We start from the raw sequence: 17,465 nt of genomic DNA, 5'->3' as shown, positions 1-17,465 counted from the left end.
AAGATAATCCCGACCCAAAGCAATGAAATACACCCATCTGTATTAAGAGACCCACACTTTCATGCAGAAGCCCAAACTACAGAATTCCTTCTTCTCTATTATTCCCAATGGCATCAAAGGAGCACGTACGGACTTAAATACCAAATTGAAACATGACAATTGACACCCAAATGAGAATAATATAAATAAGCTACAATAAGAACCCCTAGTGAAATCAAATTCTATAACATCCCTCGTGAAATTAACTCTGATAAAATTTCATTTGATCAGCAGCTAACAATGCTATTATCATTCAATTTGTTTGTTATAGATGCCCACGGTAGCAGCAGTTACACTGTCGAAGAAGCAATTGAGAAAATGGGATTTGGCTGGTTCCAAATAAGATTGCTGGCTTTGTGTGGTGTAGCATGGGTGGGTTTTTCAGAGCACTTAGATTATTAATCAATGAACTCCTTATTAAATTTAAATAAATATTGCAGCACTACTTGTTAATAGCAAACATCATTCTAGTTCCATTATGTAGCACAGCTTTGCATGAATGACATTTAGTAATTCAAGACAAATTTATGACAGATTATCGGAAAGTCACAATTTTGCTGAGAAGAGTGTTGTCCGTAAGGGCACTCATTTCACCTAAAAATATTTGAACCAGCACTAAATCTGCAATTTTTTAAATAGAATTGAGAGAACCTTTGATCGAGCCATTTGATGAATCCATAGGTTTCTTGTATTTGTTGAAGCTCTTTTAAATACCCATACAGACTGCATAATGTCACCTAAAAAGGTTTAGTAGTTAACGGGTTTGAGTGCTGATGCGATGGTCATATTTGCATATTTGAGCCTATTTGCATAAAGAAAGGGTTTTTAAATTTGTCTTTAAAAAGAAAGTCACTCGTGCAAGTTGAGTATATCAATTTGAGTATTTCATTACAGATGGCAGATTCAATGGAGATGTCGATTTTGGCTATTTTAGGTCCTGCAGTGCGATGTGAGTGGTATCTTACCCATTGGCACGAGGCGTTTCTCACCACAGTAAGCATTGATCTCATTTTTAAACATCTTTCTTCAAACTTCTTATAAATCTTTTAGAATAGCAAAGAGAAGCAGAATCGTTTTTATTGTGAACTTTAAGAGACATCTTTGTGATAACATTTGTCAGACTTTGAAACGTTCGGTGTGAGGAACTACATCCTGTAAGCTAGCGAACTATACTTTTCTCCTATATTTTATATTTAAAAAAAAACCTAATGAACTGAGAAGAAAATTAGCATGAATTCGAGCCTCAGTCTATAACTTGGATTGAATATATCAATATCGAATATTTTATATTCACTTGTATAGTGTCCATGTACAGGTAAGTTTCTTTGTGTTTGGTATCCTGGGTGCCAGAGCCTCAAAGAGTCAAAGGATGAGAACGTGGAAAGGAACTGCCAAGGAGAACGGAAAAGGAAAGGAGAGAGCCGAGGCTTGATCATAACTTAAAGGCAGATCATAACTTAATCACTGCAATCTGTACCATTTAGAAATTATATGCAACAACTTTATTGCTATAATATATTACGCTAGCTCATTACTTTAGATTATGCTATTTGACTTTCGTGCAATAGCCAAATTTTACCCTGATTTGGGTTATAATTTGTTCTCTTTTTATTAAAGTCAATTTTTTGTAAGACTGTTTCAATTTTAAACAGGTTGTTTTTATTGGGATGTTCATAAGCACATACTTTTGGGGATATATGGCTGATGCATACGGCCGTAAGACGGTGAGATATAGGGCTTGTTATTGCAACGTCCTAGCTATCTTTATGGGAGCTATTTCCTAGATTCTAAATGAAAATCGATCTTAAGATCATCTTTCTACCCATGCATAACATTGTTATTATTATTATTATTATTATTATTATTATTATTATTTCTCTTCAGTATCAACCTAAGCTTTTCATAAACAACGAATCTATCCCACCTGTCTCGAATGGAAATTCTTTTAAGTACCTCGGTCGTCATTTTGACTTTGAAATGACAAACCAAGAACATAAATCTGATCTTTTATCATCACTGTCCAACATGCTCAAACAAATTGATTCCCAGCCTCTACATGCAAAAAATAAGTTGCTTCTTTATCACAACTTTGTTCTTTCTAAAATCTCTTGGAACCTTACTGTAGCAGATCTTTCAAAGACGTGGGTTGTCGAGAATCTTGACAACCTTGTATCCAAATACATCCGCCAGTGGCTCGACCTCCCAATAAGTGCTACCTTGAGTAGCATTATTCTTTCTAAAAACCAGTTTGGACTCAGCCTAACTTTACCATCCGCCAAATTCCTACAGTGTCAAACTATTTTACGCAACGCATTGAAATCTTCACCAAACGATAACATTCGCTCTTTATGGAAAAATACCAGCAGTAGCACAAATATACAATATGATATATATAGGAACACGAAAGAAGCATTAAAGGCTGTCCAGCAAGAACATAAAGATCGTCTGCAAAACATTCTAACTTCCCAAGGATCTTTATTGTCACATCTTTTTAACCAGGATCTTCCACAAATAAACAAACTTTGGTCCAAGGTGCAAAGTAGCATGCCTCAGAATATTTTCAATTTCACCATAAGGTACCTGAACAATACCCTTGCTACACAGAAAAACTTGAAAAAGTGGAACTTGAGCCAGACTTCTGATTGTTCTTTCTGTTTTCTGCCAGAAACCCTCCTTCACGTTGTTGCTGGCTGCAAAACATACTTGGAACAAGGCCGATACACCTGGCGTCATAACTCTATCTTAAACTTTCTAGCTACGTCTCTTAAAGCTGTTAATGAATCTACCATCTACGCTGATATACCTGGCTATCTTTCACCATCAATCATAACTGGAGAAAACCTTCGCCCAGATCTTCTCTTGAAGACTAACAACAATTACCTATACATCTTAGAGCTTACTGTTGGTTTTGAATCCAATCTTGACACAAATGCAACAAGAAAACACAGCAAGTATGCTCCTCTCCTATCTGACTTACAGCGAAAGTTCAAATGTGTCTCTTTTGTGAATCTTTCTATGAGCTCTCTTGGCATCTTTGGCAATTCCTGCATCTCCTTCTTCAAAATGTGTGACTCTCTCTCCATCGATCAACAACAAAAACGGTATCTCATCTCTAAACTTTCCAACATTGCCATCCGTACTACGTACTACATATTTTGTTGCAAAAATAAACCATGGACAAATCCGGAATTACATCCGTTTTAATTTTGGTTGTTTTATTTTTCTCAGTTTTTCCTTTTACCTTACGATTGTTATAGTTTTTTCTTGTAAAACCAGGCTAGCCAATTGCAAATTACCTTGTAATAGTGAGATTTGTAATTGTAGTTTAAGTTGAATTGAAAATGAAATGTTTCCATTATTATTATTATTATTATTATTATTATTATTATTATTTGATGAAGAGCAATTGTTTGAGGTTGTGAACGATGCTGACCTTGAGAATAACGACAGTCACACCGATATTCCCCTTGAGGATTATTTCGAAATCAAGCCAGGAATTCGTCTTCCAAGATCTGACCAGGAATGGCTGTTAGCTAACCAATATTTCCACTCTGTCTTTTCAAGTATTTCTGTCGATGCGTCAACGGTTGATCGTGTTATCCAATTAATGAACGAAACCATTTACAATTACTTTAAAAAAACCTGTGGAACAATGGAATGCTGCAACGAAGATCTCAAAGAAAAATACTCCAATTTCACTGCCAAGAATTTGAAAAAAGAACTCAAAACTTTGAAACATTCTAATGCTCCTTTAATTGAAATTAAGTTTGTCTCCAACCTTCTTCGCAATAAAATCAAAAAACACATCTCTTCCTCTAAATCTTCAAATATAACAAACCACGACCGTTACATCTCCAAAAATTTCTGGAATTACGTCAAACGCACTCTTCAATATGAAACTTCAGCTCTTCCAACTTTTTCTGCTGCAGGATGTACCGAATACTTTGTCAAAACATTTTCTGCCTTCGCCCCTAACAAACATTTCACCATTCCTTCATGGATCCCTACTTTCAATGAACCATCTTATTCATTTGATCTAGAGCCACCTAGTTACATAACCATTACCTCTATCATAAGGCGTATGAAAGCTTCTACTTCTCCCTGTCCACTTGATAAGATATCCATCATCTGTTTCAAACGAAGCCCCTATCTTCGTTCTTTTCTTACTGAAATAATTCGTGTTGTCTGGCTTTCAGGTAAGGTACCATCCGAATGGAAAAAGGCCTCCACTATCTTGATTCACAAAAAAGACAGCACAGACGATCCATCAAATTTCAGGCCAATCACTTTAGTATCGGTGTCCTTAAAAATATTCACTTCTTGCTTACGTGACTCCATCTTCACTTTTCTGAAACACAATGGCTTCATCGAGCACCAAATCCAAAAAGGCTTCACCTCAAAAGTATCAGGTACATTAGAGCACACAGCAATGATGAGCCATTTTATAAATAAAGCTCGCATTAAGCAACGATCTTTAGTGGTATCTTTGCTGGATCTTAAAAACGCCTTTGGCGAAGTTCACCACAAGCTGATACCAGCTAATCTTGCTTATCATCATATACCTTCGGAAATTCAATCATTGATCTCAAGCTTATATCTAGATTTTAAGACCTGTATCATAACTGATAAATTCCAAACCCCTGCAATTCCCGTTCGTCGCGGCGTATTGCAAGGTGACTGCCTCAGCCCCCTTCTTTTCAACCTTTGCTTCAACACGTTCATACAATACATCAAATCAGATAAATATAAGCAGCTTGGTTTCTCCCCCCATGATGGTAATGACCGCATGTTTCAGCCAGTACACTGGTTTCAGTTTGCTGATGATGCTGCTGTTGTTACCAGTGGAGAAAAGGAGAACCAACTCTTATTAAACTGCTTTACCAGATGGTGCCAATGGGCAAACTTCATTGTCAGGGTTGACAAATGTGTTACCTTTGGTGTCAAGAAACACTCTACGCGATCCCTCCAATTTCAACCGAAACTTTTCATCTGTAACCAAATAGTGCCTGCTGTCAAAAATGGCGATTCCTTTAAGTATCTTGGTCGTTTCTTTGATTTTGAAATGAGTAACCAAGATCATAAATCTAAACTCGTTTCTCTTTTCTCTACTCTAATGAAGGATATTGACGACTTACCTCTCCATCCTAAAAACAAACTGCTATTATACCATCGTTATATTCTGTCAAAAGTTTCATGGCATTTTACTGTTGCAGATCTACCAAAGACCTGGGTTGTCCAAAACCTAGACAATCTTGTTTCCAATTACATTCGCCAGTGGCTTGATCTTCCTGTTTCTGCAACATTGAGTGGAATAATCCTCTCAAAAAATCAGTTTGGCCTAAATCTACAACTGCCTTCTATCAAATTTACGCAATGCCAAACTGTCTGTCGCAATGCCCTAAAATCTTCTCCTAATATTGACATTCAAACCCTATGGAAAAACACCAGTCATGGCACGAACCTACAGTACGACATCTATCGTAATACTAAAGAGGTATTAAAGGCTGTCAAATCAGACAACAAAGAACGTCTCTCCCAAAACTTAACATCTCAGGGAGCCACAATTACCTTCCTACTGAAACATTCACTGGAAAAGCTGAACGGTATTTGGTCAAGTACACAGAGCAATTTGCCTTGTAACATCTTTAACTTTACCATCAAGTATCTTAACAACACTCTTCCAACTCGAAAAAATCTGCTGAAATGGAACCTTAGTCAAACATCTGACTGTGAATTCTGTCTTCTTCCAGAAACACTTCTACACGTTGTTGCTGGATGCAAAGTGTACCTTGACCAAGGACGCTATACTTGGCGTCATAATTCTGCATTGAACTTTCTAGCCACTTCCTTCCAAGCAATAAATGGGTCTTCTCTCTACGCAGATTTACCAGGCTTTCTTTCCCCTTCTATCATAACTGGAGATCAACTACGCCCTGACTTACTTCTCAAAACTAAGGAAAACTGTCTGTACGTTTTAGAGCTAACCATAGGCTTTGAAACAAATCTCAACTGCAATGCTGTCAGAAAGTCAGGGAAATATGCCACCCTCGTATCTGACTTAAAACGTCAGTTTAAGTCAGTCTCGTTTGTCAATCTTTCCATCAGTTCACTTGGTATTTTTGGCGACTCCTGCAGCTCATTCATCGACATGTGTGACTCTTTGTCCATTGATCATCAACAGAAACGCTACCTCATCTCCAAACTTACAAGCATCTCCATTCGCACCACATACTATATATTCTGCTGTAGAAACAAAACTTGGACTAATCCAGAGCTACACCCCTTTTAACAATTTTTTTTTCTCATTACTACGATGTAATAGTTTTTATTTTGTAAACACAGGCTAGCCAGTTACAAATTACCTTGTAATAGTGAGATTTGTAATTGTAGTTTTAACAGGAATTCAAAATGAAAAGTTTCCATTATTGAATAAACGTTTGCTTAAAGGAACTCCTTTCATTAACAGATTTCTGCCCGCTGTTCCAAACATTACAAGGAAGGAATTTTATGTACTATTGAATCGAAGATTTTGCCTTCATTGCAAAGCTTTAATTAGCTGTTTTAAGAAAAGAGTTAAAAGGTAGTTGCTGATAAAGTGCTAACCATTTTTCGAGAAACGTTCGAGTTTGTTGTACAAATATTTTTTAGATTTTAGAAGATTCAGGGTTTGTAAATTATTTGTTTTTCCTCAGGTTGTCATATTCGCATCACTTGGTATTTTTTATTATGGACTTGTCAGCTCAATATCACCAAGATACATTTGGATTGTAATATTTCGTGGTATGGTAGGATTTTCAATGTCAGGAGTTGTACAAGGGTAAGGTCCTTTTGCCATGAACTAGATGTCTAAGATTGTTGTTGCAACCTTTAAAGAGAATGTCCAAGTAAGACCCACAATGCCTAAATACTCAACAAATCACGTAAACTAAGAACAAAATATCTTTGTTTCTCACATATCTATGATGTTTGAAACTGTTTTCAGATAAACCCAACATAGATGTTCTTAGACCTGGATGTCACAAACTAGGAAATATTTATCTTACACCTCTGTGATTAAACATAGGCTCAAGTAAAAAATTATCCTGAGTTTGACTTGGAACCCCGATTATGAAGAGCGACATTAAGTGAGTTCCATATTGCAACAAGGCAAAGCAAAGTGATTATTGAATATCAGACTTATTTCACAAAGTTATGATAATTAAAGCTCCTTCAGACTCTCAAACTGAAAACTTATTGCTGGTTGGCCAGCTACAAAAAGAGGACAAAAGGTTTATTTTGGAAAGCAAATCTGTAGGTATCCGCAACTGGGTACATATTTTCCATCTTGTTCTTTCGCACCCTTATTATGACGTTTTATACTCGAGTTTTATACTCGTCTTATTATCGAGTTTTACTGGGAGGAGTGTCAAATAAAAAAGCTTTTAGTAGTATGTTGTGAAATGCTTATTTCAAAGCCATTTTTCAAAGCCAAAGCTGTCTATTTAGAAAATCAATGTGTAATTGTATTGAAAACTGAAAAAAGCAATGAAGATATGCAATTTGTGTATAATTAGTTATGTTCCTCTTATATGGATTAAGCGTGACAGCAACATGAATAAAATTATTATTTTTTCTTGTAAAGAACGTATAATTTGCTTATGTTTAGGAATTTTAATTTATACATCGCTTATATTTCGAAATTTTTTATTTTTAATTTTTTCTCATTGTAGCGTAATTCGAATCATATATTTTCAGGACAACTCTTATATCCGAGTATTTACCAACAAAGGCACGAGGCCTAACGATCAGTTTTAGTAGTGTAAGTATGTTTCTTGAAAAAATTTCATAAATTTGTCTGCAGCTACATTTATACTGTAGAGAAAATTTATTTCATATCATTTTCTCTCAATTTTGTCACTAGTGCATGAACATCTATAAAGCCTCTTCTCCTTGTGCCTAGAAGTTCACTTCTTTTTTTCAGTGTTTTTGGTCTATTGGGACAAGTATTGAGATATTAACGGCCATGTTTGTTATGCCAACTTTGGGATGGAGATGGCAACTTTTCTTCTCATCGCTGCCTTCACTACTTTTTCTTTCTGTAGCAAAGGTAAGTTTAAGCGTAAATTTACCCTCCTTTAAGCACGAAATAAGCAGAAAAGCTGTGAATTAGAAAAATGTTATCATTATATAAGATTGATGTGCAGAGAACCCTTGAAATGTGGAGCTCATCAAGAATATTTGGTTGAGATTCGAGTTGTGCATAAATGTAATACGTCGGCCATTTTCATAAGAAAAATCGGGACTTTTGTTCCTGTTCGAAATAAACAGTTTAAAACCTACCCAACGATTGCAGTGATGTTGTCTGTAATTCAGTATCAATCTGAATGATGACCCTGCAATTATAAGTGCCGAGTATGTGGGAGTTCGGGGCTCGACCCCACTGTACATTCTACAGAGGGGATCAGTAGCCCCTAAGCCCCTGGCAGCTTTTGTTCATATCAGAAATGAAAACGTTTCTTTGAGCAGTTTATCGGAAGGGCTATTTTGCTGCATTTAATTCACTATGAAGACTTTGCAAATGACTTGATCTGCCTATTATGATATTTCCTATTCGCTCCTTGAAGCTTCTTTTTGCCTGACCACCGTCAAGCCACACACGTTTAATTTGGCATGCATTTGATCCCCTAGATGCTGCCTGAATCTGCAAGGTTTTACGTTGCAAGTGGACAGCAAGAAAAAGCCATTGAAATGCTTGAACTTGTTTCAAAGTTGAATAAAGAAGATCTTCCTGATGGTAAACTCATAGCTGCAAAAACCGTAAATTGGCAATTTTGAATTCCTCTTCAACTTTTGCAGCAATTTTGTTTTATGAAATAAATTGCCTATTTAATTAAAGCAATGCGGAGCCACAAACTTCTGGATCCAGGAGAAAATTCAGATATCAGGGTCAGATAGAAAGTTTCTATTTATTCCTGGCATTTTTCAAAAAATAAACATATATCAAATCCTTTACAAAAAGGTTACACCAGAAAATCCAGATTTGTGGAGTTTTTTTTCAATCAAGTAAAATTATAACTACGTCTAAAATTCAATGCTGGTCGCAACCACAACAGAAAAAGACAAGCAGTCACCTAGCTCTCACTGTAGATATGACCTCAGATGTATACAAGCAAATTTAAGAAAAGGCAACAAAGAGCAGTCAGGAACAATAAAAAATGGGGAAAAAAATGAAATGTTTCAAAATAACGACAAGCAGCAATTCTTGCAAAGATATTCAGCATTACTCCCTGTATATGTTAGCACGAAATGGCGGCGCCAGCCACTAAGCTCTGGGAAGGACAAACCAAAAAATTTTAAGCCACGCCCTTTCAATCACCAGAAAACGCCCTTTTACCAACAGGGAACGCAAATTTTATCGGAAGGGAACGCTTATGATTAACGTTTGTTTGAAAATTGGCAGTTTGAAAATCATAGGATTACATCACAAAAAGTACGGTGTCAAAATATTACCCCTCCCCCAACATTTTCTCATCGAATTTAGACGAAATACAAAATCGATTCTGCTGAGAACTGGGGGGGCGTGTCCCCAGTCCCCCCCCCCCCCCCCCCCCGTGGCGCCGCTACTGTTAGCACGTAATCACAAGATGAAGCTTACTCTAGAACAACGTTTCAAAAAAGCTGCAATGTATGCAACAGCAGATTATATTCAAATTGACAGAGTGTATTTCTGTACTAGCACCAATGGCAAGCACTTTTTTATTGTAGACATGCAATCGCGGAAGTATTATTGAGATGTTTAAAGGGGGAACCTGGAAAACGACTGTTTTGTTATGGATAATATGGTAGGTGACAGTCTTCTTTTTGCAAACGATTGAAATCGTGTAGATTTTTGCTTCTTCTGGTACGATTGAACGTTTCAAGGACTTTCGAACTGGATTCAGCTTATGCTGTCTAAAAGTTCAATATTCCATTAAATTTCTCATGGTGAGGTAAATGATTTACTGCCATTGAAGAGAATATCCTGTTTTTTCAAAGTTTGTTGTGTATTTTTCTGTGTGCAAAGATGGTTTCGTTCATTTTGTAGGTTTGGTTCACATTTCAACATCTATGGCCTTGCACTTTTGACCACCTCTTTGTATTCAAGTGGATACGCATGTTACGGTACTCTTGATTTTAAACATTTCTATTAAAATACCTATTTTGAATTTTCAATACAGGAAATCCTTGCAAAAATAGACCCATGAACTTAAAGACCCAGAAACGGGCATTTCAGGTTATTTTTAAACAGCCTATTGAAGAACCTGCAACCTTCTTTTCCTTGCAAGATCCATGAAAAGCTCTCTTAAAAATTAAGTTCTCCTTTGCAATCGTTTGCTGCATTCTCTCCATCAGTTTAGAACCAAACTATTACTTAATGAATTCATTGTTTATATAAACCAAGCAAATGAATTTATGACACGGTATAACAGCTTCTACACGAATGCCTGTTTTAGAAGAAATGTAAGTTTTCCTAGCATAAATTGACGTGCCTTTATATAAAATGACGCAAACAAAGCCTTTAACTGCAAAAGCAACAACCTCTTCATTCATTACAACTATTGTTTCAATATCCTTTTCAATTTCAATTCCCTGTTTTAAAGATGTATATCCATCTTTCTTGAATAATTTCTACCATCACATTTTTAAGAAATTTGTTTCTTGGCTTACAATGCAAGCTTGAATCATTTTATATCAATTCCATTTTGTTATAAAAGTTTTTACGCACCAATCTTCTGATTTGAGATTTTGTTCAACCAACTGCCTCTTTTTTATTCAAAGGTAATGCACCACTTCCAAGTGAGGATATCACAAACTGTGTTTACTGTAAAAGCCTTGAAAAGACAGACTACTTAAACTTCTTTTTGGTTCTGACTGCGGATTTCCTATGTAAGTCCTTTTTGAAGATACTTTACTTTTCTGAATTACATTCCTTCTGGTAATGACTTTCACAGTATATTCATAAACCAGTTTTTCATGAAAAAAGGCTTCATTCTTTGAATTCACATTTTCCATGCTACCTTCAAGTCACCATTTGTTCTTCTAATTATGAATTGTTATAAAGCAACATTGTCATCATCACTTTTATTGATTGCTTTCTTCGTTTTATTTTACTTCCGAGCAAAAAATAACCGTCTTTTGCCCCCCCCCCCCTCCCCCACCTTTTTGTTTCATACACATATGACGTTTGCCTTACCAAACAGTTCTTTTTTATCAAAACTTCATGTAAAAGTCACCCAGTTCTTTAACAAGCACGTACAGACCTTCAAAATATCTAACCATTGTGTTTTATTCAAAGCTATACGTATCATTCAATTTAAACTAAACGTAAATTAATTTTAAGCCAGGAAGAGTAGTGTTAGTGGCTCAATCTTCTTCGAGCGGGCTAATTAATAACAGTTGATTTTGCCTAAATTCATCAAAATTATTGCTTGAGAAATGTTGACTGAAAGTGAAAAGTGAGAATGCTACCTTAGGGGAGGGGGACTATGGTGGAGGATGTTTTAGGTAGGGTTTGATTGAGAATCGTTTTGCGTGAGCGTGCATTTGAAGCAGGAGCTAAAACTTAATTTTTACCAAAAAGTAAGGTAGCTCCCATCTGCCTTCTCGCCCAAAAGGCGCTACCAACTCGTAATGGCAATCGTTGGTATGATTTGATCAGATGTTTAATTAGTATTGCTAGTAGCATGACTATAACTTTAGTTATTATGACATAAACAGCATGTAGAAGCGATTTTGTAAACATCTTTTGCAATGCATAAATCTTGGAACCAATGTATGGCTTGGAACCTGCTTATTTAACTCGTTGAGTAACTATAACTGAGATTGACTGTCGTCACCGCGATGTTTTGTTTTCCTTCGGAATTCTGTGAATCACGTCATGGTACCCTAGCGATAGTTGTGATTTGTGACAAAATGAACAATTTTATCTCAGCTACTTTCAGTTTCTTCTCCTGTTTTCAGACAGCCCTTTTCTCTTTTATGCGTACATCAACGCAGGATAGCATGTAAACAGAACTTAATTATAATGTTTAGAATAATTATATAGTAATAAATAGCATGATTTCCACATCCAGTTTTTTCTCTTGTCCACAGCATCAACATTCTGATAAAACCATGCATTGTTGCATTGATATATCGTCATTCACTCTTCAGGACCTTTATAGACACATCTAAAACTTTCTTCTATTATTAAGTTTTCTTCATGTAGTATGAATTGCGTTACTATCTTATTCATGATGTGTTAAAAACAAAACCTCGAGAAAAGTTTCGTCTATTTTTAAAACCAATTTGACCACCGTAATTAAGTTTTTGCGTCATTTCTAATCATCAATTTAGCTTGTTTCTTCTGTCTGTAAAGATATTTTTGGAGAAGGTTTATTTAATGCATCTCTTCAGCCATTTCTTAATTAAATCTTATCTTTTCATTAAGTAGCCAGACATTTCTAATTGGAAGCGTAGCACGTTATTCTAGCTTTGTTAAAATGGTAATATTATTACGCAGCCATTATTGGCCTAGAACATAAACCCACGAGAAATAGTCGTTCATCACTCTTTCTTCTTTTGTACGCTATTAAATCTATGTCAAATGTTTTATATCTTTTAATCTCATGTAGTCGATCAGTAGAATTTGATGTGTAGACTAGAATGGTTCCAAGCTGCTGCTACGAATATCTCACTTTTCCTGGTGGTGGATAAAAGTTGCAGTAGCAACTAAGAGCCTTCCTGCATTACACATTGGCGATACCTATTGGTCAAACGCACTACTATGCAATATCAAGCCTTCATTTGGTGCATTTTGTGATGTACTTGGTTCAGCTACTTGTTAGAATCAACAATAAAAAATCTTTATAGCAAAAAGCTACATTAACGTTATTTATTATGATGTGAATAAATTTCCTACTAAATTTTTTTTCTGTATTATTCAGGTGTGCTTATCGTGGCTGCTTTAGCTGATACAATTGGCAGAAAGCGCCTCCAAGGGGTTGGATTCTTAGTAATGGGCATGTTCTACAGTATGCTGTATATCTGTACACGCAGGTAATTTTGATAGCCTCTAGACGTAATATTAATCTAGTCAATATGTTCTGTCTAGACGTTCTTCATATTGTGCTCTTATCTGTTTTGTTCTTTGCGATTGTTTTCTAATTTTATTTCACAAGTCAATCATTTATAGGAATTTTTCAACTACTTCAATCATTACTTTTGTATCAAGAAATTTGTTTTATTTTTAAAACTTTGCATAGAATTTTATTCATGATGAATAATATATACAAAAATATCTGACAATGTAAGATCGAAAACTAAATACTTTAAATTATAAAGTCCACTAGAATCTTCTTGTCCTAAATTGCATATTTTCCTGTGTCAGTTGTGAACAAGGTATAGATTTGAATATATGCCAAATATATGTAGATTTTTGCATCAATCAATAGGTTTTCTTGTTTGTTTAACTTGTTGAAGTGGCTAAAAATATTCTAGAAATTTGTCTAAACTGCTTAACCATTTAAGGTGTTTTTTGCAACTTTAAATATTGCAATGTTAAAAGTCATAGCAGTGGGATTCAGACAACATTCTGCCTCTTTCATTTGAAGATAATATTTATAAACTACCTCAATGAATAAAGGTGTTATCAATCTTCTGGTCTACATTTAAGCAAATCGTGGACAACATTTTTTCTCTTTGGTGCAAGATGCTTTGCTGCTGTGGCTGATCTGGGTGGATACATCTACACACCAGAGGTTTGCATTTTGTTATCATTTTGAATAATTATTGTTTTGGCAATTCTATGTGCTAAAAAATCATCATTTGTAAGACTGTAAAATAATAGCATAATAGCAGAACCTGATCTGTCCATTTAGATAATTTTGACCGTTTCTAACAAGCCAAGTTAGGAGAAGTGAAACAAATTCTGCTTAGATTAAAACCTTTCATTGAAAAACTATCAGATCTTGACTTGATGTACCTCTTGTGGCCTGTCAATATTTCTCAACTTTAAGGTATTCTCGTTTCTGATCATCAGGTTTACCCAACACACATACGAGGCATGGCTTTGGGATCGTGTTCTGGAATTTCTCGTATTGGTTGTATGCTTACTCCGTTTGTTGCACAGGTTGGAAAGACTCTCCCATGAAATTTAGCTGCATTTTTGATGTTTTTATGCTTTCTTTGTGTCTTTTGAGCTTCAATATTTTTGGACAACATCAAAGAAACAAGCATCGTATCAAATACTTTTAACATGTTTTCTCAATTGTTGAAATTGAAAACTTCGTCGCTAAGAAGAATATCCGTTTTCTCGTCATTCACGATGAACTAATGGACCCCCTAAACAGAGCATGCTAGCTGGTTGAAATAAAAATCCCTACAATGCAGAGTACTTTACAGTGGGATCTATCGATCATAAGACATTTTAGCCCCCCTCTCCTGATCAACCTTAACTGGGAATTTCGGCGTCACATTTTTTCTGGGAATAATATATCTCAAAAAATAATGAAAGAAATATTAATGCTCTTGCCTTAGCATCACCATCACTTCTTTCAGAACAAATGGTGTTTTGCTTAGAAGGTTGATGATTTTCATTTTGACTCAGATCTGAAGCATCTCTTACAGAACTCTGTTTCTGCACCAAAAAAAAAAGAGTCACTACACCTTATGTCTGCAGAAATTTGAACATCTCTAGAAGCATAGGATTCTTTACAAGAAGTAGAATTTGTTGATTGTAAGCTAACATGATTGGGCGTGGCTGTGATGTCATTGTGACGTCATGGTTTTAATTCCATAATATATAAATGTTGTCATTGCTTTTTGTATTTTTCCCGTTGGTTTTAGGTTGATTTTTGTGCACATTTTCAGTAGGAAAGTTTTTTTAAATTCAGGTTTTGGCTCACAAATCAATTCATTTAACAATTGGTTTGTACGTTGGTGTGTCATTAGCTGGATTTATATGCAGTTTGCTATTGCCAATTGAAACCAAAGGAAGAAAGCTTGTGGTAAGTTGGAATGTATTCATGACAGCATGTTAAATAATGTTTGCAACTCAGAGTTTTATGCTTAATGCGATCATCAGGTTACTGTTCTTGATATTAATTAAATGTATGAGCACATGTCTGATCAGGAAGTAAAATTAAAACAACCTCCAATTATTAAAATTGATGTGCACCCTGAGTCAAAGCCCACCCTTTCTTTCTTCCACCGACGTTTGTCAATAGAGTTTTGGATGACACTTTCATTTCCCAATTGTTTTCAATAAACAATACTCTGTGATTTTCTGAAAACGTTGAATTTTTTATTCTGAACGGCATAGTGCTATTTTAAATTAAATCTGGGAGATGCATTTTTAGCCTTTTTAGAAAGTATAGTTTCAAAAATTTCACTGCCCGTGGTACCGAAACCTCCTACGTCACTAAACTTGATTCTTAGCGAAGATCCGAATATTTTTGCAAAGACAACATCAACAAATGAATGTTTAATTACTTTAATTTTCCCTTAAGGTGTTTAAGGATTAATTAAAAGTTGATTTATGTCAAAGAAAAGAAAATTTGAGAGGAGAACATTAACATATTAGATTTTTATTTCATATTGTCACTTGTATTAAATTGATGATTTATTTTTGTCTATCGATGGATGTGAAATAGACAGAAGTCTTCTCTTTAATACGAACAAAATACTTCATACCTTAAATTTACATTTATTATATGCTCAATAAATTTCATTATTTATCGTTTTACAGGAAACTGAAGAATCGTAATACAAAATTCAGAAATATTTAAAGTTTATTCAAATAAATAATAAACTGTTTAGTAATATTCTTCCTCTTAGGCAAGTTAATTCACATTCTGTCAATAGAAAACTGCTATTTTTGCAATTTTAGACTTAGAATTTCTGAAATTAACGTTGTTTTAAAATCATTAGCATTGATATTGATTGTATTTTTATTTTTTTTAATTTATTAATATATTACTTCTATCTAAATATTATCTATTTATTTTGTTTAAATATAAATGCTTGATCAGGATTAGCGCTCTAAAACAATGAAAATTAAATTCAGAAAACAGTGCATTTAGGCAAGGCAAGATCTATTTATATTTTCCTTGTGAAATACCCAGTTGTCATAAATTAGTATAAAGTAAAGAAAGCCACCGACACCTCAAACAGTCAGCTGTCATAAATTAGCCTCTTTGTAATCGTTAACTTAGGTCTACAGGGGCTTGAGTACCAAAACGCAAAATAACGGGCGATTTACCTTTGCAGAAAACCTACAAGATTACACAACAGGATTACTTTGAATTTTTCTGAGAAAATACAGTTTATCTGTTTTAACTTCTTCATAGCTTTATCCATATATTAATAGACAGCCTCTTGTACAAGACCATAATGTCATTAAGATTCATACGTACCACATCTAAGATGAAAGCCAGAAGGTCTAAAATCTTTGAAAGAGCTTTGAAGTACTAAAGTCCCTAATATTTTTAGTAAGCGTGTCCTTCTGATAAAATTAACATCCTTTTTGAAAATTGCGCTCATTCCTGTTTTATTAAAAATTCTTTACAATTTGTGTTGATTGCATTGAACCGTATTTCATTCGAAGAAAATTTTTAAGTAATAATGCTAGATTAAAAGTGATGAAAGTCTCAAAATAGTTAATTTCCACACAGAGTTCAGAAAATATTACTGTTCCACGGCTATGAGCTGGAAGGAGGTTATCCTACAGCGCAGTAGTTTTGAATTTTGAGCAAGACCAATGCGTAACTACCAAGCGATTGTACAGAAGGGATAAGGAAAATATGAGAAAGGCGAGTAGGACAAAATTTCATCTGGAGGGAGGTTAAGACATTTTCTGAACTCTGTTTTTCACGATTTTGTTCCTGCAGAGGGAACTTAAAATTTTTTTACTGAAAGTAGTCAGAATGAAATTGTAGTCGTTGAAAAAAATTGGCTAAAATTCAAGACAGAGATTTTTGTCAATTCATTCACTAAACTATGAACAAACCATCCTAACCAAAACATCCTAACCTAAACTATGAACAAAGCCATCAGTCTGACCAATGGCTTCGAAATGGAGAAAAAAATTTCCATAATTGTTATCAATCAACTTTTTTTGTTAAGGTTGTGAAATTACATATTATGTTTTCTGCATGCTACTTAGAAAGTCAGAAGAATAGATCTATAACTTAGTTCCCCTTAACTGTTGTTAAACATATTACTAATAATACGTATTCAATACTAAATGATATTTACATATAATATTGTCATACAAATAACACTTTCAGTTTCTGGCATTCTTTTTCATGATATTTGCTCCATGCTATTAACTGACAATTCCACAATATCTGTGCCATATTTCCGATATAATAGATATCCATGTTAGCAGGGAAGGTTGAAAATGATTTTATGAAAAGTCAATACCGTTT

General features: G+C 34.8%; 1 protein-coding gene across 2 annotated transcripts in view; it reads left to right on the top strand.

Moving 5' to 3' along the window:
• LOC135683220 (synaptic vesicle 2-related protein) overlaps window positions 1-17,315 on the top strand; it is a 29,454-nt gene extending 12,139 nt beyond the window's left edge. Inside the window, exons 4-18 of one of the 2 annotated variants that reach the window (XM_065198422.2) lie at window positions 311-411; window positions 934-1,032; window positions 1,692-1,763; window positions 6,732-6,856; window positions 7,774-7,837; window positions 8,000-8,125; window positions 8,707-8,835; window positions 9,784-9,860; window positions 10,103-10,179; window positions 10,837-10,944; window positions 12,984-13,095; window positions 13,712-13,796; window positions 14,078-14,167; window positions 14,931-15,044; window positions 15,785-17,315. In XM_065198422.2, the coding sequence (XP_065054494.1) occupies window positions 311-411; window positions 934-1,032; window positions 1,692-1,763; window positions 6,732-6,856; window positions 7,774-7,837; window positions 8,000-8,125; window positions 8,707-8,835; window positions 9,784-9,860; window positions 10,103-10,179; window positions 10,837-10,944; window positions 12,984-13,095; window positions 13,712-13,796; window positions 14,078-14,167; window positions 14,931-15,044; window positions 15,785-15,802 (1,397 nt within the window). In that variant the 3' untranslated portion in view covers window positions 15,803-17,315. The other variant, XM_065198420.2, reaches the window with a different exon arrangement.
• The last annotated feature ends 150 nt before the right edge of the window (window positions 17,316-17,465 follow it).

This window comes from Rhopilema esculentum, chromosome 7 (assembly GCF_057945365.1).
Source record: "Rhopilema esculentum isolate cy_ngs chromosome 7, ASM5794536v1, whole genome shotgun sequence".
NCBI classification, from domain to species: domain Eukaryota; kingdom Metazoa; phylum Cnidaria; class Scyphozoa; order Rhizostomeae; family Rhizostomatidae; genus Rhopilema; species Rhopilema esculentum.
The sequence above is the reverse complement of the archived record's forward strand: the minus strand, read 5'-3'. Positions and strand labels throughout refer to the sequence as shown.